Genomic DNA, 23,299 nt, shown 5'->3' with positions numbered 1-23,299 from the left:
AATTCAACCTGATTTTTAAAAATGTTTTAGCACTTTTTTCTCAGGTGTGTTTATACAGTTGGTGGAAATGGAAAACAAAAATCATGTCATCAGATTGCCTATAGGTTGTGCTGAAAAAAAAGGACACTCTATATTGCACATTCTTATAGCCTCTGTATATACGTTTTAACATAGTAATGGAAAAAAGCAGCCTGAATGCTCTGTGTTCTTGGTCAGCAAGTAACACATCATGTTTTAAAATTTAAAATGTCAGTGTTTTAACTTGAGTGTTTAAACACTAAAGTTTAAAGTTTAAACACAAAACAAAAATATTTGTTTTGTGGCATTGTCTGACTTCAATGCAGTGGAGCGGTTTGCGAGACCACTGACTGCAACAGTTTTGGGGCTATTTTGAGTTAGGTGGTCTGTGAGTGTTTTCTTATTGGTCTGAAAAAGTTTGAGAAACACTGTTCTAGGGCTTAAACCAGGGGTCTCAAACTCAAATGACCTGGGGGCCACTGAGTCTGGTCAGAAGGGGGCCGTTCATGAAGTCCAACTTTTTCGTAGGGATGGGAATCAGTATCGGACCGATACTGGTCAAAATCACTGGATCGGATATCAGACAGATAAAAATGTAGAATCAGATACAGTCCAAAAATCCTATATATCACACACTTCACTAAGCACAGACTGAAAAAAATGTAAATACAAAAATCAGCAAAAGCATTGTAGCTGAGTCATGTTTGGGCTGTTTATTTCAATATTTGTTATACAATTGGAGAATTATGTCTTTGAAATGACAGATGTGTCAGATCTGTGTGTAACACCTTGTATCAGAATAATTTTATCAGAAGTAACTTTTAAGTAAGGGTGGACGATATGAAAAACATATCAAACATATTGCAATAACAATATTTTTGATGATATTTCACAGAATTTCAAAACAAATCTTGATACGGAACAATATATAGCTGAAAAAATTATGGAAAAAATCGTCTTTTCCTTAAAAAAACAACAGAAATAACTCATGAGAACTTGATATTGAAGTGGTGGGCCACAGGGAATCAGCTGGAGGGCCGTAAGTTTTAGACGCCTGGGTTAAACACTTTGTTATATATCTAAATCACAATATCAGGGTAAAGACCTGCATGGCACCTTGTCTACCACAAGAGGGCGGTGGACATCCATGAGGAGGAGCAGAAGCCTGTACTGTAAAAGTGAAAATGCTTTGAGAAATTTGAGGGTTGACAGTTTAACTTGGACTCACTATGAACGCCTCAGCACACATGCAGTATTTGGGCCTCGCAGATTATAAATGAAATAATAATAATAATAAAAAATCACATGATCCTCAAAGGCCTGTCTTCACGTCTTGTAATTGAGGGTGTGTACATGTGTCATCGTGTCATCTGAGGTGACAGCCTGACAGCAGAGGGTTCCTGTTGAGGCTTTGGTAAGCAGGGTCACAGAGATAATCAGATCGCCGTCGTCGTCGTGTATGTGTGTATGTGTGTGTGTAAAATCCGACTCTTTCACATGTAGCGTCCACTCAGCCTGCGGTGAATTGATTTTGACAATTACAATAACAGGATAATTGCAATCTGTCACCATACATTTGTGTTAGCACGTCACCAAATAACCAATTTGAGCATGAGTCAGTCCCCCCCCATACACACACACACGTCCCCTGATCTGCATAACACACACACACACAGACACTGCAGCCCGTTTTGTAATTATAAATGAATTTCACGGTGCCAGGCTTTTAATGCAAATAATATGGATCTTTTTTTTACACCCCTCCTTTCACCAACAGGACCATGTGTGTGTGTGTGTGTGTGGGGTGTGAGAGAGAGAGAGAGAGAGTGAAAATGAGAAGGATCAGATTGCAGCCATGCTTTGTTTGAGTAGCCTCCCCTCTCAAATGAGTAAATGGGATGGAAGTTATTTGCCACCATGAGCTTATGATGCAAGGGTGAACAGAAGCGTTGAATCAAAAAAAAAAAAAGAGAGAGGAAAAAAAACGTCAATAAATGTGCTGGAGACAATGAAGTAAAATACACATGAGCAGGATGAAGACAGACAGATGGAGCCTCTCTCTCTCTGTGTGTGTGTGTGTAGTGACAGGGACCCCATCAGTGCAGGATCAGAGTGGGGAAATTGGAGGACAATGGAGAAAGAGGGGTGTGGGGGGGATAATTTAAAGCGATTGGGGAGGCGGCGTCCCAGAGGTGCATAATTCACTCATTCATTAACTCGACCAAACAGGAGCCAATATTAATTAACTCATTCCTCGTGCTGGGACGCCCTTCAGAAGCTTGTACTTTGTTGTCAATTGGCCACAACAGTTCTTGGAAGAGAAGGCTTTAAAATCAGAGGTGACAGGCCACAGGGTTCGAGGGGGGGTGGGGGTGGGGCTGTTAAATCTGCTGCTATTATAAGTCTAAATGTAGTTGTTTTTTTTTTTCATGAATAATAATCATTGGTGGAAAAGTCACTTTCTACTTTACAATGATTCTTACTTACTGCCACATTTCATTATTATTTCATCATTTATTTAAAAACGTAGTTGCTTTGGAGATAAAGATTTAACACACAGAAATACAAGTTGCAAACAGGATATCAGAAATGCAGTCCAGTATGTTAATGCCTCAACAGAAGTAATATTTTATATCAATATAATACATTAAAAAAGTGTTTTTCTCCCCTTCATATCAAAACAGTGGCTTCAGTTCTCTTATCCCACTGTGCTGCATGTACCTCATACAACTTTAACTTTAATATGCATAAGAATAATTTTACTAACAATATAATTTGTTATATTTTGAATGTATGTATTTTACAATGTTGCTCGACCACATGTTCTTTTATGCTACTTACAGTATTTACAAATACACTTATTTATTTTTTCATATTCTTACACTTGAGACTGAAGTTTAACTGTGAGCTGGAAATTTAGTTATGAAAACAAAAAAAGCAGCAACATGTAAAAGTGATGGGAAGTAACTTGTACTTACATTCAAGAGGTATAACTAACTGACAGTTTTGAATAACTTTTTTTATAAATGTACTTTACAACATGTTGCAGGAGTCACAGGCACACCTAGAATAAATTAAATATCTGCACAATATGGTCAAGAAAATCATATTGCAGTTCTGTTCACAGACACTTTGATTGCAAAGTGATACATAATCGGTATGACCAATCAGTTTAACCACCAATCTGTTTTCTTCCTTAAAAACAAATCATGTTTTTTTTAATCCAAACAGCAAGATTTTTGGCTGTTGAATCCCTGCATTTTTTAATCATACTGTTATTTGTATGTATGTATATGTATATATAGTATAATAATAAATACATGACCATACACAAGCCAATATTAATTAAGTAATTCCTCGTGCTGAGACATATATAAGTATCAACTTTAAGGTTTGTTTATTATACTGTATATTTATCTTTATGTCTGTATTATTTATCTATATCTTTCAAACGTGGTGGACTGGAATAATTTAAAATTGTTAATGCTGCACAGTTAATAACAAAATAATTTAAATTGTGACAAGGTTTTATATACAGTATATATATATATGATTATTTTATTATTGTAAAATTAAGATTATTGATTTCAAATATTCTATTAATTACATTATAATGTAATATAGTAAAAAAAAGTAGTGTGTGTTATATATATATATATATACATATATATATATACATATATATATATATATATATATACATATATATATACATATATAAAACTGTGGATAAGTGTTGGTTATTGCATTTGGTTTTATCATGATTTCAATTATTGTGTTATTAACTGTGCAGCACTAAACCATTTTATAATTATACTGGTCCACGTAAGTTTGGTCATACTCTGTAATTATGTATTCACTAATTCTCATATTCAATCATAACAATAATAATATAATTATCTATGTATATTAATGAATCGCTCTAGAACAGACCAAACAACTGCAATAATAAAAACTTACATATATATTTATAATGAAAGGAAACTCTAGCTATCTTTTGCTTTATTTTGTCTTAATGTGTCTTGTCTCACCGTTTTCTTTGCATAAACTCAAGTGTATATGAATAAATGAAACTTGACTTCACACACGCACACTCACACTGCAGGGCCCATCTCCTCCACAGTGGGGCACTCCTCCACTGACTGTCTGTCTGTCTCTCTATGCTGTCAGGCCCTGCTAACTTTGATTAAGGTTTAAATTGGCTGGATTTAATGAACGTTGCCTAATTAGGCAGGATAACAGCTTTAATTGATAAGTAATTATCTGCCACAAATTGTTATTAATTCTCCGGCTCTGTCTGATAGTGTACTGACTCTAAACCCTCCTCTACTCCCCCGTCCTCACCCCCCACACAACCACCACCCCCCCATCCCTCCTCCCATGTAGCATTTTGTATTTATGTAAACAAGCAGTTGTAAACAATTAGGCATATGTTGGGATGGGATATTCCGGAGGGTATCATTAGGCTGTGCTTGGTGAACTGGCAGTTTATGTGAAATTATTTGCTCTGACTGACTGATATCTCTGAGCATTAAACTGTCCCGTCACTTTGGCCGTGTGCCATCAGCCACATGCTGTCTGCAGCCGTAAAATAAATAAAAACACAACACACACAAGCGAGAAACACAGGGACAAGATTGTGTTTGTTTAATTAAGAGAGCTGAACTCTCATTACAGAGGAAAAGAGGCTTTGAGTGCTGGTCCGCTGTTCCACCAATAATACTAAATCTACAATATTGATTAAGGTTCATCATCCACTGTAATTTGTTTCATTATATAGTTTCAGGCCAAGCTAAATTTGACATAAAGTTTATGATAGCAATACGTTCTAATATTTTTCTGATTGTAGAGGCAATCAAATTAATTAGCTTTTAATTTGAATGACATTTGAGGTTGTTTTTTTGCAGCTCCATGGCTCCTTGTGTTTGAGATTTAATGGTTTAATTGCATTTAAAGTTTAAGGTTGTGTATTGTACGCAACTGGATATATTTAGCCTCACTTTCCCCATCCAAGTGTATTACCAGTTGTGTTGGACTTAAGCTAGCATAATCACATAAACAGAACCTCCACAGAGACAATGTTTTAATTGATTTGTCAATTTTGGGCTACTGCACAAGCCTGAAGGTATGCAATCGCTGACCCCCATGGAAGAGGACCCACTCCCTGTGTAATATACTGTAGTATGAAGAGCTCTGAAATAATGAAAGGTTTTTAATAATCAGGTGATGATCAGGTCTATCCATCCAGCGTCCAACCACGCCCACTGAACCAATTCACCAAGTCCATCCAGTAGCGGACCGTGGGGTTTCAGTCAGGGCCTTCAGTAAAAAAAGAAAAAAAACACGCCATAGCGCACACGCACACCACTGCGCATCTATAGGCTACTGCATCATTACCACCATATCTTCCGTTAAATCAGTCAGCAAACAAGCCACTATATGACACAAAAACAAGCTTCCACATAAGCATAGGCGTCAGCTACGCGGCGTAACACGTCCCCGGCACTATTTATGATCAACAGTTTTGTCCTCACCACTTCTAAAAAATGTTATAAATTTATCATTAACACTCCAACTACGGTAAATGATGTACCTCTTCCGTGTAGGTCTTCCTCTTGAAATAATTTCCTTCTTTTCTCCAAACGATCGCAAATCATAGTTTACTTCAAAACCCGCCAAAGGTTCAAACGTCGTTGACGACAACAGCAGGGGCTAGCGCCAGACACATCGCTGGGCCTGGGGCGTTCTGTCACTATGATATCACATTTTGATTGGCTGACGACACACGTCAGTCAAAGTTATAACCAAATAGGAAATGGCAGCTTCAACGAAAGGCCAGCAATACTACTAGAGCAGGTCCACGGAGCTATGATGCGTTTAATGACATCCAGGAAAATAACCATATTCTTACTGGAAATATAATCATAACATACTGAAAAAGTAATTGAATTCAGACATGTTCAGACACAAATTAATTTGATTATTAAAAATAATAATAATAATACTTTTTTGATATTGTCAGGGCCAGCAGAGAAGGCCCTGCTGGCCCTGACAGCCCACCACTGAGTCCATCACTGATGTAAGACCTAGGACGTCCTGTTGCCAAGTGCAATTATGGACAACTGTGACTAGTACAGAAGTCCAGCAACTGAACACTGCTCTGGTTCAGATCATGTAGAATGTTCCTTCCAATCACACCCCCTCACATTGTCATTGCCCACATGAGCCCCCAGCAAACAATGGAATCTAGAGTAAGTGTGTTCTTCAGCACCCGTCCCGAGGACTCCAAAAATGGCGGGTACTCTGTGCAGCTGCATGGCGCATAGGTGCAAATAACCATCAAGACCCGTTCCCCAACTTGTAGGTATATGGAAGTAACCCTTTTGTCCACAGTGGTAAGGGGAGGTCCTTTGCTACCTTCATCATGGGGGTCCTTCTTTGTCTGGCCACTCACCTAAAGAACTCATTTGCTTTGGAAGACCCTGTACCAGGGCACATATGGACAACTGTGACTAGCACAGAAGTCCAACAATTGAACACTGCTCTGGTTCAGAGCCACATGAGACTTCGTCTCCCAGCAAAACAATGGAACCCTGAGTAGGTGCTCTACATCACCCATCCTGAGGACTCCGAAAAAGGCAGGTACTCAGTGCAGCTGCTTGGTGTATAATTGCAAACAACCATCAAGACCAGTTCCCCCAGCCTGTAGGTGTAGGAATCAACCCTTTTGTCTACTGAGGTAAACTCCAATGTATAGGTAGAGGGTTGGAGAGCTACCACTTAAACCACGCTTGCTCTCACCTGGAACAACTCCAGTATACAATATCTAGTCGGTATCTCTCAGCCTCATGTAAAAGGTTCGGCTCTTTCCCCAGTTCATGTCCCAAAAGCCCATTCAGCAACCAGAGATCTGCTACCCAATCCACAATGTAATGGACCCCCTTTGGTTTTTCCTGCTGGAGGATGGACACATGTCTCTGCTGCGAGCTGGACACCACCAGGCCCCATGGACGAAGGCCCAGCCACTAGGCACAGGGCAACAGGCCATTCCCCAGGCCTGGCTCCTTGGGTATCTTCAACATGGGGATCTTTCTTTGTCTGGCCACTCACCTAAAGGACTAATTTGCTTTGGAAGACCCCTATACCAGGGGCTAATTGCCCCCAACAACAGCTACATTATCGTTAGGGCACTCAAAGTCGGGGGTGTCATACTTGTATATACTGTATGCATATATCATACTTGAATTAATGTATATTTTGCCAGGATGAAAAGATCAACCATTTCGTCTGAGGGCATCTTCAATACTTTCACAAAATCAACACAAATTGTGACAAATAAATGGGGCAAAATTAAGCTTGTACCTACCTGGACCTTCCAATAGTATAGGTTTCAGATGTTCCAGCCTAATATTCCTAGTCCTTACATACATGTAAACCATTAAATAAATATGTTTAAATGCTATGAAAAGTGTAATACTGAGTTGATGACTGTCTAATATTGATGTCAGTATCAGCCCCCAAAATCTGTATCAGTCTGTCTCAAAGGGTTAGGAGACATGGGTTATAGTGAGACGAGAAAACAAATCAGCTTTTGTTTCAAAAGGCTTCAGTTCTTTTATTTCAGCGTTCACAGGCCCTTCAGACTCAGATATTCATTAAAGTGATTTAAATGAGATGGGCACGAACTTGCCGCCTAATTAAAACATCTTCCCTCGTTTACAGAGTGGCTTTAAGCTGAGCTCTTTCGGGGGGAGAGGAGGGAGGAGAGGGGGAGGGAGATGGCTTTCTCTTCCTTCATTCTACCCCTCCACTGTTTCTCTCCTACAGCAGATGGTTTTGTTGGGCTCCAGTAGCCATGCAGCCAGTGGCCAAATAGGCAGATCCATTCTTTTTCTCTATGCCCATCAGACCTGGGCATTTGTTCCAATACCCACTTACACACACACACACACACACACACCAGAGATGTGAAGACAAGTATTGATAGAGTGCGCCCCTGAAATGTAAAAGCAAACACTTCCAATTCGCAGCATGAAAAATTGGTGTCGCCATTTCTCAAATGATATCATTACTATATCTTGAAAATGTTAATTTGCATAGTGGATATCCCAGCGGGGGGTGTGGGGTGGTGTATGTGTGGAGGGGGGGTTAATTATGTCTATTTCCGTGCGGCTTGTGCCAAGACAACCAAGAAAGAGAAGAAGGTTGAGCAGGAGGAAAAGATAAAGAAAGTAAGAGAGGGTGGGATGGGGAAGTGGGCAGATCCAACTTACTGATAACAATTAAAATAGCATTTTGGGCTCTTTCAAGCACTGAAAAGCTCATTTTTAGTGAAAAGGTGATGAGTCAATTTTAATTGAAATGGAGTTATTGCTCCAGAGGATCAGATCTGGATCTCATAGAATATTTATCCTATTTCTATATTATATTATAAATGTTTTGTAATTGTTGGTACATGTCTTATTTGTGCGTCTTTGTTGGTTTAAATTGGTTTAAATGGACTGTTTTCATTGGACTTCTCTGTTAAAAAGGACGGTTAATCTATCAAACAGGGAAGTGAACTGAAGGAAAAACAAGTCTAAAAACTCCATTATTGTTTGAATTTCCCCCAAATACTCTTTCTGAGGCACAATTACTCTGATGATTAAGTGAAGTATAGGGGAAAAAAAGTTTTTAATTAGGGAAGGAGCTAAATCGCATTTATCTGGAAATGGCTCCTTTCTTCTCTAAATTATCAAAGCTTCCATTATGTGTCAGGAAAATGATTTGTGGAAAAAAACCCAAACATCAATACATTAAAGCCTTTCACTTTTTAATTGGAATAGCATCTAGTTTTCCGGTGTTAAGGCAGCACAAAGTGCACCGCTGGATCGAAAACCAGCCTCCTAACAATTAATTTAGATTAGACACTTAATTATCAACCAAACGACTAAATAATGACTGACTTCATTTCAGATGGTTAAAAATTAACTTGTGCTCAGTAATTGAGTAATTAACTCTCCTATGCTTCACCTTAGTTTGCTAATTAAAAAATAAATATGACTTGATTCCATTTCTCAGGAGGCATTGTTGAGAGTTTTGTGGGCTCAAAGGAGATTCTTATTCTGAGCAGCAACTCACAAGGCCACAGCTTTATTTACAAGAAAGCCAATGACTGATTCTTCTTCAATGTTCTCATGTGTTGTTTCCATGTCCATATGGCGAATGCAAATTGAGTGTCTTAAGATTGATGAGGTGACAGGTGTTTCTACAGGACAGTGACCTTAGAGAAAGTGCAGTGTATTAACTGATCCCTTCATCTGTGGAAGACCAGGCTGGATGTAGGACTTTATATATTAATTTCAAACTTTGATTATCTATTTGGCCATATTTAGCTTTTTTCCTACTTTGGGACCAAATGCCTTTTTTTACACAACTGTGCTTTGTTAGTATTAAACTACAAGGGGATTTCCAACCACAGTGTCATTAACCCTTAGAACACAGAACATTTAGGCTGCTTTTTTCCGTTACTGTGTTAAAACCTATGTACAGTTGAGGCGATAAGAATGTGAAATAAAGAGTGTCTTATATCCCCTTTTTCAGCACAACCTATAGGCAATCTGATGACATGTTTTTTGTTTCCATTTTCACCAACTATATAAACACACCTGAGAAAAAAATACTCACATTTAAAAAAAAGAAAAAAAGAAATCCGATTGAAATCGTAAAATTTGGAAATAAGTCACATTTCAAAGTTTGCTTGGCTCGTTTTTATGCAGAAAAAAAGAAGAGAAAGTGTCTATTTTGTAGAGCCGCAACTAATGATCAGTGTTTGTCAATCCTGGAAATGATGATGTTCTCAAATGTCTTGTTTTGTCCACAAACAGATGCAGTTTTAATGATTTCTTGGTTTTATGGAGCAAAAGAAACCAGAAAATATTCACATTTAAGAAGCTGAAAAAATTTCAGTTCTACCATTTTGTGACTTTCGCACAATTATTACTACTCCCGTCACGTAGAGGTTATAAATGCTTCATCGATGTGTACTTAGGAATACATGTATATGCGTTATAAAATACATCATAATTTTGACTTAACAACACATAAGAAGCATTTTGTAAAGCCTGAAGATGTGACCTATAAACACACACCCCTAGGAGTTGTGCAGTATTCCCACTGTAATTTACCAAGGGTGCACCTGCGGCACAGATCTGTGCTACGTGAGCGCTAAGGGTTAAAGTCACCTGCATATAGATAATTTCTTATCACTTACTATGGCTATTTTTAGTCTTAGTATTTACAGAGCTTTGCAAGTCTGCTCACTTTTTCGCCTTTAGCTCTACAGAGCTCCCCCTAGAGTTTTGGAGTAAACATCCATCTATTGTCTACCACTTTATCGCCACTGTCATAAAACTCACCGCTAACGCTCCCCCCTCTCTTCATATGCCGGTTACATCCGTTTTACACGCTTCTGTTTTTGTTGTTTTTCAATTCTGGCCATTTGAAAAAAGCCCGGTCCGAAGTTTCCTTGTGTGTGACCCCTCGCTCGGTCAGCCTGGCTCTGCCGTGATGAACGCCTAAAATCTTGTAGCCAGTACCTCGCTAGGGGGTGTGTGTGTGTGTGTGTGTAATGCTGCAAAGCAATTTGTGTTTCTCGCGAGAACCAAGACTTTGTGCAACCTCCTGATTCTGAGGACTCTGGGATGGCGGCACTGATCTTGCAAGGCTGGTTTTCTGCTAACAGATGGTAGGGGGAGTGGAGACACGCCCCAATCAAGCCAGTTAACCATCACAATGACTCTGAAGCTATTAAATTTGGGTAAAGATCCTGCCTAATTCCGCTTTAATGCAAGTTAAACAATTTTGGTGGCATTGGTGTCAGTTGTGTAAGTAAGAGTAGAAGTTGGAGAGGTGAGGAATTGAAATGCAGTATTGCGTGTTGGAATTCAGGCGTGCTTGATGATAATGGACCAGTTTTTGTTGAACTCAGTTGTTTTGTGTTTCAGGAAATGTTCTTCCACAAGTTGTTTTTGGATTTCCAGTTTAGGAGGATTACTTTCTTTGCGAGGGTTAAGGTTACGAACAGAATACTTGCAGCAGAGGTTTGTAACGGTACAATTGCTAAGTCTCCTAGGATACATACATTGGGTACAGCTAAATCATGTTACTCCTCTCCATACAAAACATTTAAAACAAGCCAGCAGTGTTTTCAAACTTCATTTTCGGCTCTCCTGAATACAGGAATTGTGTGCATCGCAGGCGTATCCATAAATGGAGTAGTGTTATGTATGTATTGGGGGGCTCATCTTGGCCTTGGGTCCCAGGCAATTGCTGGTTGATAAATAAGATGCTGGGTTGTGGTCGAAAAGTGTTTGGACTGGCAGGAAATGCACACAGTAGAAAAACCTTGAGCAAAAAGGTCCAAAAAACTCCATTGCCCAGTACTACAACAATAACAGTGCATTCACACCAGTCCTTCTTAATCAGGGTAGATATGTAACCAACAGATGAGCGAGTTCTCTTGTTCATTGTTTGTCTCGTCTTCTCCTTCAGTAATTCTTGATGCAGTGCCGCCTCAGGCGAGGAGGGGAATACGTTTCTCAAAAGGTTTGGTTTGTTTCACTAAAGAGCGAAAGTGTAAAACTCAGACCGGCTGAACGTTGCAACCGAGTCCACAATCAGTAGCTGAAAACCCTACCCCTTCCATTATTAGCAGATGGTGGAAATGTGTGCATTTCATTTACATCAGAGGTCAGAACTGGGAGTAACGTCACCTCCAAGTTGACCATGTTCCAGTTGAGAAGTCAGGAGGAACTCCAATACAAACATGTGATCTCGTGCTAGCCATTGTTAGCTATAGCTACAGTTGAGATTAACGCTCTACACCAGGGGTCGACAAGTTTGAATACTGGGCCAAAACATCCTTTCTTCTTCAGGCAAATCCTATGTTTTGTTCTACTAACCTTTTTTCTTCTAATCTTAACTATTCAATACTGTACACAAATTAAAGATTTAAGAGGTGTTTTTTTTTTCCAGATCTGAATTTTGAATTATACAATTTTTTTTTTTTTATCTGATTAGTGAAGCAACATATGAACGGATAAAAATTGAATGACTGATTTAATGTGAAACAAATAAGACAGCAGAGGTTTTTTTTTTTTTTAAAAAATCTGACTTCATTCAGCCTCAGATTAGTGATCTGTCCTTTATTTGGGGATTCCCCCTTAATGTTTTGACCAAAGTAAAAAGTTAACTTCGCTGTTAATCCCTGTGATATTCTTCTTAGATTACAGCTCAGAAGTCGTCACTTCAGCAGGGACCAATATTCTGTTTTGATTAGCTTTTTTCTCCCTCTTTTAAGTGTGGGTTTTGTTGTGTTGTCTGCTCAGAGACAGCGAAGGGAGGGGGTAGCGGAGGGGGACTGGAGGCATAGCAAGCCGAACCCTGGCCTGCATGAGTGTCGCCCATATTATTATCAAGTTAATTAAAGCGAGCATCTGACAATGTCACTCGTGCCCAGGAAAAAAAGGGGGGGAGGAAGGAAGAAAAGCGAATTTAAATGCTGCGGTCTCTTAGGACCTCATGTCAAGGGCTGCTTTTCATTGAGCTCTGCATGTGTTTGGCTCGCACAGCCACTAGGAAAGTAAAAAAAAAAAACAAGAAGAAGAAGCTTTTATAAGCAAATGACATGAAGGATGTTCAAAAATGGGAGCAGGAAAATAAATACACATCAGGAAAAGCAGCAAATTAAAAGGATATGTAGAGAAAGCAGAAAAGAAAGATAGAGATGCATCAAAAGCGCCTCTCAAGCTGTTTAAAGTTGCACTAAGATTGAGGAAAAGGGGGTTCAGAGCAGCCCCGACCACCAGCTGACATTAAAGAGTCCATTTAAAAACTAGACATTGAAATGCAGAAAGCCTGCTTGTGTGTATAGACTCGGGGTCAAGTAACGGGAGGGATTATATGCTTCTTCATAATAATATTAATTAAACAATTTACATGCTAATAAGGTAACAATTATCGGAGCTTCTGGTGAAAGATTCAGGTTATTACAACACGCCAATCCCAGGGCTACGGGTCACGGGCAGAACAGCAGAGAGAAATCTCAACTCAAATTAACATTCTGTCAGCTCCAGAAATTGGATAAATAAAGTCGAATTAATTCACAGTAATGGAAGAGGGAGGGGAGGGGTGGGGGGCCACTTATTCAAGCAGCTCTGATTACCATTCAGTATTCACCAGCACGCGGGTGGCTTTCTGTCAAGAAATTTAACACAAAATGAAGCAGTCACCGCCTCGGGCAAGATCTGGCCCCTGCGACACCATTTACAATTTATATGTATAATCTCTCTCTCTCTCGCTCTCTCTCTCCCCCTCTCTCTCCTCTCTCCCTCTCTCTTTCTCTCTCTCTCTCTCTCCCTCTCTCTCCCTCTCTCTCCCTGGCTTTCTCAAAGATGCCCACCTGGACACTTGCACTCGGTTGCTCTTGGCCTGTGCTGCCATGATTGCGAATTTCAAAACCTTTCATTTACTAAAGCACACTTCAGTCTGAGCACAGTTTCTCGCGCACAAGCTAATCAGGTCGACTCCAAACCTCAACTGTAGTTGTCTGAGGCCGCGTCCAGACGGAAACGGCACAAAGCGATCGTTTTCTTTGCCGTTTTTCAACGGCATCGTGTCCGGAAATAATCTCCGTTCACACGTAACCGCCTGAAACGGCACAAAACGCTGTAGTACATATCCCAGAACTGTAAGTGGCGCTGTAACGTTACACCAAAAAAACAGAGAGGAAGACGTTTTACAAATTACAGACATAATAACGGTGACAGGAGACATAATTAACCAAGCCAGAAGAAAGAAAGGGAAATAATGTCTGTTTTAAGTTTTATTTTGCGACTTTACAGACCCCCGGCAACTTTATACTCTTTTTAAAAAAGGGACTAGCAACAAATCTCGCGACTTTCTGTCATAACCCATAACCTAAATACTGTGTGTGGTACAATCACTGATTGGTTTTGTTTATTCAAGTAAAATAGGTTTTCTCTCTTTATTTTACGACTCAACAGTTTTTTCACCCCCGTGTGTGAACGTGCTCTAGTGATATCTTACTTTTAATAGTAGTTGGTAACACTGTCAAACAGTCTCCAAACACCAAGACAATGAATGACAGCACAAGAGAGACCTTCCTAAAATAGTGTGGCGTTTTGAGATTTAAAACTGTTTCCATGTGGACAAGCCCTGAACCTCCACTAATGTGATGCTCAATTTTAATTTAAATGTTTTGGGTTGTGCTCGTAGAGTGACTCAAGAATAGGCAATGTCAGTAGCTGTCCAATGCTCCAATACTGAAATCTAGACAATATACAACAATGTATTATCCATCACCTACAGAAGATGACTCCTACTGACTTTTCAGATCCCTTAACTCACATTTCGTCCATTGTCCACCACTTTATCCTCCACATGAGGGTCACGGGGCTGCCGGTGTCAAACCCAGGTGACAAGTAGGGCGAAAGGTCGCCAGTCCATCGCATATAGACAAACAACCATCCACACCTACGGTTAATTTACTCTAATTAACCTCTGCATGTTTTTGGACATGTGGGAGGAAACCGGAGAACACCCACACAGACAGAACATGCAAACTCCACACAGAAAGGCCCGGAACCGGGGACACGAACCACGCGAACAGTGCTATAGCCACGTGTGCCACATTTATGGATAAATTATGAGAATGTTGCCATTTAGCAGTCACCAATTATAATCTTAGGATTGTTAGCATCATCGTTCTGAGCCTCAAAGAAAGACCAACGTCTCTGAAGAAACATCTGCCTCAACCGACACAACCGTGAGGGTTGTACCATACACAAGTACAAATACTATATGGTTCACAACATAAACAGTCACTCAAGAGAGTTTATGAGTAACAATGGGTAGTGTTTAAATCCTACCCCTTCAACAACGTGACACATCATCATAGAAGCAGGACACAACTTGTTCTAGTTGGAGATTCAACATGCCATTGTCAAAAAACCCATTAACCCTTTAGAACACGGAGCAATTAGGCTGCTTTCTTTACATTACTATGTTTAAACGTATATACAGAGGCTATAAGAATGTGCGATATAGAGTGTCTTATATCGTATAGTTTCTTGTTTCCATTTTCCTCAACTATATAAACACACCTGAACAAAGAGTACTCACATTTTTTTTAAAAAGTGAATTCTTGAAATTTGCAAATACGTCACATTTCAAAGTTTGCTCGCCTCAGGTATATCAACAAAAATGTTGTGACTTGTGCACAATTATTACTACTATTACTTATTGCTTAAAATATATACAGTATATGCGATAATTTGGACTCAACAACACATAAGAAGACCTGAGAGCCTGAAGATGTGACCTATAAACACACTCCCTCAGGATGTCCATAAAAGGCGTTGTTTATTATTCCCACTGCAATTTACCAAGGGTGCACCTGTGGCTCTGATCCAAGCCACATGAGCACTAAGGGTTAACATAACCCAGAAGGGTTGAGGTTTGAAAAGAGCCTTTACAGACTCCAGTGCGTCTAAAAATCCAATACAAAAAGCCACCTACTGTTGTCGTGCTGTTACATCTGCACACTCTTGGAGTCTCACTGTGTGTGTGTGTGTGTGAGTATTGAGTCATGTAGACGACAACCTGCTCTACAAGTAAACATCGATGTAAGCTGTTCAGGTGAAAAGTCAGAATAATGATGCAGAGTTTGAGCAGGATGACTAAAATATTAGGTGTTCTGTGTGTGTATGTGTTCTCACTTTTGTTACATCTTTAGGACCTTGCATAAACACTGACCTTTTCAGGACCGGTAGGCAGAACCCTATTTCTGAGGAACTGGTTAAGTGAAGGGATATGTTTTGAAATTTGGTGAGGTTAAGTTTAGGGTTAGGCATTAACCCTTAGTGCTCATGTGGCCGCTGGTGCACCCTTGGTAAATTGCAGTGGGAATAATACACAACTCCTCCACATTTCTAAAGCCTCTGTATATATGTTTTAACATAGTAATGGAAAAAAGCAGCCATAATGCTCTGTGTTCTAAGAGTTTAATTAAGGGATAAAGGTTAGGGTTAGGCATTAACGCAGGGGTGTCAAACTCATTGATCTCAAGTGGGCCGGACCAGTAAAATAATAGCATAACAATCTATAAACAACAAGAACTCCAAATGTTTCCCTTTGTTTTTACCTTTAATGAAGTATCTTTTTACAAAACACATGATGAACAAGCTAACATTTTAGCCATTATAATTTTACCATTTACACACGTGCATTACGATTATTACAGATCACAGTTGATCTACAAAGCCACACATATTTAGCCACAGGTATCTGGATCTGGAACATATAGTATATCACAAATGCATTCTGCGGGCCGGATGGAACCCTCTGGTGGGCCAGTTCTGGCCTGCGGGCCGTATATTTGACACCTCTGCATTAGCTGGTTATGGTTAAAATAATACTTGGTTTTGACTGTCCATATGAAAATATATAGATATAGATATCTCTCTCTCTCATATACATATATATATGACATATATATATATGTGTATATATATATATATATATACATATATATATATGGAAGTCAATGCAGAGTACTTACAAGAATAGCTGGACAAACCTGTGTGTGTGTGTGCAGGGGTCCCTGAGAGATGGAGAGAGGCTTGTAGTTTGAAATGCAATGTGACAGCTCAGGAAAAAGGGGGATGATAAAGGCTCTGTTATTGGATCAATGTGGCCTTGAATGCCTCCTGTAAAACACGACACACACTCTCACGCACGCACACACAAGGAGAAAGTATTGCCTCTTGTTAAAACCACCTTCTGTGGATCATTTATAAAGAGTTTAAGTGTAAAGGCGTTGAAGCTGTTATCAATTAAGAGTCTTTATTAACATGCGACATTGTTTACTGATTAGTTAGAAGCTCTTTTTGAACCAAAAATCCATTTCTGAAGCACTCATCAATATTGTCCACTGAAAACTCATTATGATATGTCAGTACAGGTCTTAGCCTAATGTCAAATGGTAAATTTGAAGATAGTTGGTGACAGTTTCAGGAATGATGTTCACGTGTCTGTGTTTCAGTGAAGTTAGAAACATCATCAGAGCTGCTGCGGCTCGTATTGATAATGAGCTAAATAATATATAAAGTTAATACATAGTTAAGGTAAGTGTCAGGAGAGTTTCTCTAATTAAGTAAAAAGCCTGAAGACACCATGTGTTGAGACATGTTTGAATTATAAAACAACATGTAAAACATTTTTTATCCATCTTTTTACGACACTTTCATAAAAAGATCATTTTTCATCTCTGTTTTTGCAGATAAAGATATTAGGCCTGGCAACCCAAACGTTGTTTTAAGGGACAAATGATTAATTGCATTAATTACTTTTTTTTTTCTTTTTTAAAACCCCTTTATTTTAAGTTATTTCATAAATTGGAGCAGGAAAAGGTTTTGGCTTCTTTTTCTCTTTTTTGTGTGTGACTTTATTGAGATTTTCACGGAGTCCATGTATCAATACGTCTTCCTCACCCTCACTGTTTTGACAGAGCTGAATTAAAGGTGTAATTAACGATCGATCGGACAGAAACACAACTCTCTCTCCCTCCCTCCCTCCCTCTCTCTCTCTGTCTCCCCCTCTGTTTTTACCTCGTGCTCCGTCTTCCTACCCCATTAACCGCGCCTCTGACGTCACAGGGCGATTAACGTTTCTTATTGGCCCCGCGTGCAGATGGAGGAGTCCTAATGAGGGATGGTGGCGGAGGGAGGAGGAGGGTGGGAGATCTCGCGGAGAGAAAGAGCTCGGGGTTGACACCTCGGCTGGACCGTGAACGCATCACACCTCGCACAGCCCCGGTCTCCGCCGCTTCTCGAGGCTGCTTTCAAAGCGTGTAGTGGCCGCGGGAGACGGCTGTCGTCTGCCCGGGCTCCCTCTTCTCCTCCTTCTCCTCCTCCTCCTCCCGCTCCTCCTCCTCTTCCTCCTCTCTCTGACTCCTGCGTGTCGGACTGCATGTTCAGCCACACTGACTCCCTCTGCGTCGTCACTTCGGCCCCGCCGCTGCAGCCCGGGCGAGCATGGACAGTCGGGTACTCGAGCATCCTCACGCCCAGTTCGGAGGCTCCTTGGGCGGGCTGGTGGGCTTCCCGTACCCGCTCGGGTCCCATCACCACCACCACCATCCACACCACCACCACCACCCTCACCAGCACGCCTACGAGCTCGCCGGCGGGCACCAGCTGCAGTCCGCGGCCGTCGTGCCCTTCTCGATAGACGGATTACTTAACGGCTCGTGCTCGGCCTCTGTGGTCAGCAACTCGCTGCTGTCCGCTGACAGCCCGCAGTTCAAACTCTCAGGTACGCTCTTTAAAATATAAATATATATATATATAACTCAATTATAGACCTATGTGGGAATAATGTAGGCTATGATAACATTTGTAAACTGACTGTTTTTGATCACATTCTGTGGCCTCTGACTGATTTTGAGCAGAGTTTACAGAATACAGCATTCAGTTATGTTTAAAAAGTTTTTTTTATTTTTATATACTTTTTGGTTGTTTTTTTAATTTAAAAACTTCATGTTCAGGTTCATTTATAATCGTGCAAGCCAGCAATGAAAGTACAAGCTTGTCATTCATAGGCTGTACAGAGGAAGTTGATGCTGGGCTTGAGAATGAGGATTTATGATTATTTTAATTTTTTTGGCAGATAATGAATGAGCCAAATAAAAAAAAAAGTTGTTTTAAAAGGCCGAATTTTGTGGCGTAATCTGTTAAAGTTGTATAAGCAAATATATTTTAAAGAAATGAAGAAAAGAGACAGCTGATGCTGATTTTTGCATAAATCTACTGTTTTTACAAGCACATTCATCAACGACAGCCTTGTAGAGTGAATCCCTCTCTCTCTCTCCTCTCCCATTCACACACACACACACACACATACACCTTCTTTCTCTCACCCTCTCTCTCTCACGCACACACAACACACACATACACACACGCTGGTGCAGATTCTGGGGACCCGGATAAGGACAGTCCCGGTTGTAAACGGAGACGGACGCGGACTAACTTCACCGGGTGGCAGCTGGAGGAGCTGGAGAAAGCTTTCAACGAGAGCCACTATCCAGATGTGTTCATGCGGGAGGCGCTCGCGCTCAGGCTAGACCTCGTGGAGTCCAGGGTTCAGGTAAAAAAAAAAAACACCAAAAAATAATAATAACAAACATTTGTTTTAGGTTTAGAAATACTGTAGTCATATGTCAGTTTTCGTTTAAATCTTAACAATCAAAATTCCTAAAGTGATAATAATAATAATAATAATTTATTATGTCCTAATAATAATTGTAATTATAAGATGAATTTGTGCTGTGCTGGTGCTCACAGGCCTGCCCCTGCCCCTCGCTGAGATCGCTATTTGTCAATTATCAAAGCGTCAATAAAGGCTCTGTTTTGAATTATGCATGGAGGCAACCTATTGATTTATGGGTTAATAAAAACAAGGCTACTGAGCAAAAGCAGGAGCTGCTCTTCCTTTTCCTTCACTTTTACTAATTATATATTAACAATTTTACCAGTGACAACAGGACTATGCCAATTACAGTATGTTCCAATTGGAGACCATTTTTTATTTTCATTGTTATTATTCTTATCATCAGGCTATTTGTTATTAACTAAATAAATACATTATGTGATAGTAAAATATTTTAAGAATATCTATTTTGTAATGGAACATTTAACCTATTTTAACACATAATATTTAGTTTTTTTATAATATATAAGAACAAAAATACAAATATACATTTGTTAAGGGTGACGTTTCCACCTCTTCCAATTAGACGATAATAATAACATTTGATCTAGTAATAATAAAAATATTTGGCACAAATAATCCCATGTGTTAAACATGCAATGGCAGGTTATTGTGCGTCTTTCTCGTGCACACACGCGGTGTCTAGAGCTCATCTTCTCCGTTGCAGCGGAATATGTTGTTCGGGGATTTCTCTCCTAAACCTCAGATTATTGTTCCCCCCTCAAGCCGCTTAACGCTCCGTTATCACCAGGTTTGCGCAGCAAAGATATAAACCAACATTAACATTTCACAAGAAGCGCCACTGACGGTTTTTTTTGTTTTTTGTTTTTTTGCGGATCTTCGGCTCGTGCGAACTTCGGTTATCAGCGGCGGACACGCGGCCCAGAGGCCGGGCAGAGGGAGCTCTCAGGCGGGGGGGAAGCTCCCTTCGCTCGGCTCGGCGGTAGTGTTGATATTGAGCGAAGGTGCTGGGTGTAAAATAACACACAAAGACGCGGGGATGTGGTTGATTTAGCTGCGGTGCAATTAAATCTAATTGGTGGAGCTGCTTATTAGAGTCACTGGTAATTAACACGCGCGCATCTGTGCGTCAGCTGGTCCACACGTGACCTGTGTGTGATGTTTAATGCAGCAGTGGAGGAGAGGACAGTTTTTATGAGCTCAGTCTGGTTTTCTCCTCTGTCTCTTCATCTGATAAAGGCTCTGACACTGATTTATCAGTTAGGTCCTGGCAGGTGTGAGGTCTGCTCTTGGCCCATGGGTTGTCTTTTTTGGACACACGCACACACACACACACAGACACACACTATCAGAAACATTTTGTCTGGAGGAGCCATCTTCACTGATTTAATTAGATTTGGGAAACTGTAAAAAAAAAATACAAGGGACACCTAACACTGAGTCAAAAGCAGCACAAGAGAATCGACTAATCTATGACGCATTTGATAAATTGATTCATTGTTAATTACAGGGATATTCATTTATTATTGTGTGTGTGTGTGTGTGTGTGTGAGCATTAATGTATTCCAGCCATGGAAGAACAAATGTCCTATTTTACCATGTTTTTATAATGCAAGTAAAATAACAGTAAATCCATCAATTATTTTGAGATTTCTATTTTTTTTAACTGAGTAAAAATGTCAGACAGTATTGAAAACACCATTCCCCCACAGTCCAGGTGACCCTGCTTTATATTTTTGTCAGGCTCTAACTTATATTATATATCGCCAATTTTATATTTATATAGAAAATGCGCAAAAACTTAGATAAAGATTAATTGATTAATCATTCCAGGAACAGACCTAAAAACAAAACTGCAGAGGTCATGTGCCACTTTTTAAACCTGTGTCTCATGTGTTCATGTGTGTTCAGGTGTGGTTCCAAAACCGACGTGCTAAATGGAGAAAGAAGGAGAACACAAAGAAAGGTCCAGGGCGGCCCGCACACAACTCCCACCCGACCACGTGCAGCGGCGAGCCCATGGACCCCGAGGAGATCGCACGCCGGGACCGAGAGCGGGCCGAGAAGAAGAAACGGAAGCAGGAGAGGAAGCTGCTGAAATCCCAGAACAAACTCCTCGCCGGCGAAAGCTTCCACACGCCCGGGGGTTCTGAGAGCGACAGCGGCGTCTCGCAGTTCACCGACAGCGAGCAGCAGTCGACGAACATCAACGGGACTATACACATCGACATGCCGGCGACGAAGGGAGCAGGGGGACACCAAACTGAATCCAGCTGTGACCAAACCAGACACGACTTCAGCCAACTGCAAAGCCACCAAAACCAAAGAACCGCGGGAGAACCGGAGCAGGTCTCTCCAGGCAGCACGCACAGCTCCAGCCCGGAAGGCCCCAGGTCCTCCACCCTGCAGAAGAGGAACCCTTTCAGCGTGGAGAGCCTCCTCTCTGACGCCACGCCTCGACGCAAATCTCAGCTGGACTTCCCTTCACTGCCCAGTCAGAGGACACTGGTGGGTAAAGGTCACTTCTTGCTTTACCCCATTACACATCAGCCCTTGGGCTTTCTGGTGCCCCAGGCGGCCCTGAAGGCCACGTCGTGTCAGGACAACATTAACAGGCTCAGCCTGGGACAGAGGAGCCCCGCTCCCTCTGACCTCTCCAGCTTTGTCATTAAGCCTCTAAACTCGGATCATACGGAGCATAACTCGCAGCAGCAGCAGCAGCATCACCACAATCACGTTAGCAATAGAGCAGAAGGAGCAGACGGGGAGTGCGGCGGCGACTGCAGCGACGGAAGACTCCCCGCTTCCCCTTCAGCAGGCGGCGCGCACGCTCAGTCCACTCTGTCCAGGCTGAGCTCGGCGCAGTCCAGCCACGACAGCAGCGAGGACAGGACTCTGAAAGTTCAAGCGGAGGCAGCGGCCGCCGGCTGCCAAGCCGCAGAGCTGTGTGCAAAAGAGGAGCGAGCGTCTCCAGGCCTCTCCGAGTGTCTCAAGGCAAACACAGACTGTCAAGAAACACCCGGAACAGATGGAGAAGATGTCGATATGGACTAACACTTTGCGAGGAGCAAACATAAACAAAGGACCAGGAACACTGCTCACACAATTCAAACATTCCCAAAGCTCTGCTGAGACACTCGAAGAAAACATATCAGGAATCAGGAGACTTAACTCTCATCTATTTTTTAATCAGAACGACGTGTGATCAATCCAGATGGCGGCCCCCCAAACAGGCTGTGGCTGCCCTCTCCTTCTTCTTCTTAGGGCTTTAGGCCCAACACACCTTTTTAGAAGCAGCTGCTTTTATTTTTTTTTCCCCTCCTTTTTCTCGGTGACCAACTTGTAACAAAAAAAACGGAAAAAAAAAACTTAGGCTACAAAATAAATCACAACAAAAATCCTCAGATATTGTAAAAGCGAGAAAAATGATATTTATATGTAAACATTTTGATAAATAAAGTTATTGCTTAAATTGAATCACTGTCTTTCCGGGGTCTCTGCTGCTGCCCCCCACCCCCCCCACCCCCACACACACACACCACCACCTTTGGATGGATGGATGAGATGGAGGAGGGGGTGATGAGGGGGGAAAACAATAAATAACTAACAGGGGGAGGTTGCTGTGGATCACGACGGCTGGAGTTTTTGTGGTGTTACAGCAGATAAATCCCTCTTTCTTCCTCTGCGTAGTGAGCCGGAGCTGCAGCTCAAGTCCGTCTGGCTGTTTGTATTTATTGCTTTAACAAATTTATTCATTTGAAAGGCCGAGCTGGAATGAGGTTAGTGGCCGCGGGGCTGTAGGACCCTGCCGCCTCCTGCTGAGTTTTGATATGAAAGTAATTATTTTCCCACTGGCTGCCGTGGGGGCCTCCAGGCACTGCACCCCCCCAGCCCCACCCCACCCCTCACACACACACACCCCTCCACCCTTCCAGCCCAAAGGGTTATTAGACATTACCGATTTCTAGTGATATGGAATCACATAAACTTC

General features: G+C 41.1%; 1 protein-coding gene across 1 annotated transcript; it reads left to right on the top strand.

Annotated features, from left to right (window-relative positions):
- Window positions 1-17,808: 17,808 nt before the first annotated feature.
- On the top strand, window positions 17,809-22,653 carry LOC122771668 (homeobox protein unc-4 homolog). The gene is made up of 3 exons (XM_044029366.1): window positions 17,809-18,393; window positions 19,049-19,224; window positions 21,220-22,653. The coding sequence occupies exons 1-3, from the start codon at window positions 18,114-18,116 to the stop codon at window positions 22,360-22,362; spliced, it is 1,599 nt and encodes a 532-aa protein (XP_043885301.1). The 5' UTR covers window positions 17,809-18,113; the 3' UTR covers window positions 22,363-22,653.
- The last annotated feature ends 646 nt before the right edge of the window (window positions 22,654-23,299 follow it).

This window comes from Solea senegalensis, linkage group LG6 (genome assembly GCF_019176455.1).
Source record: "Solea senegalensis isolate Sse05_10M linkage group LG6, IFAPA_SoseM_1, whole genome shotgun sequence".
NCBI classification, from domain to species: domain Eukaryota; kingdom Metazoa; phylum Chordata; class Actinopteri; order Pleuronectiformes; family Soleidae; genus Solea; species Solea senegalensis.
This window is presented reverse-complemented; position numbering and strand designations above follow the sequence as displayed.

What these genes read in the sequence shown, in the direction of transcription:
- LOC122771668 (XM_044029366.1), top strand. Translation starts at nt 18,114, where the DNA reads ATGGACAGTCGGGTACTCGAGCATCCTCACGCCCAGTTCGGAGGCTCC. An exon ending in CCCGCAGTTCAAACTCTCAG is followed by an intron (nt 18,394 to 19,048) that starts GTACGCTCTTTA and finishes ACGCTGGTGCAG; the next exon opens with ATTCTGGGGACCCGGATAAG. An exon ending in TCGTGGAGTCCAGGGTTCAG is followed by an intron (nt 19,225 to 21,219) that starts GTAAAAAAAAAA and finishes ATGTGTGTTCAG; the next exon opens with GTGTGGTTCCAAAACCGACG.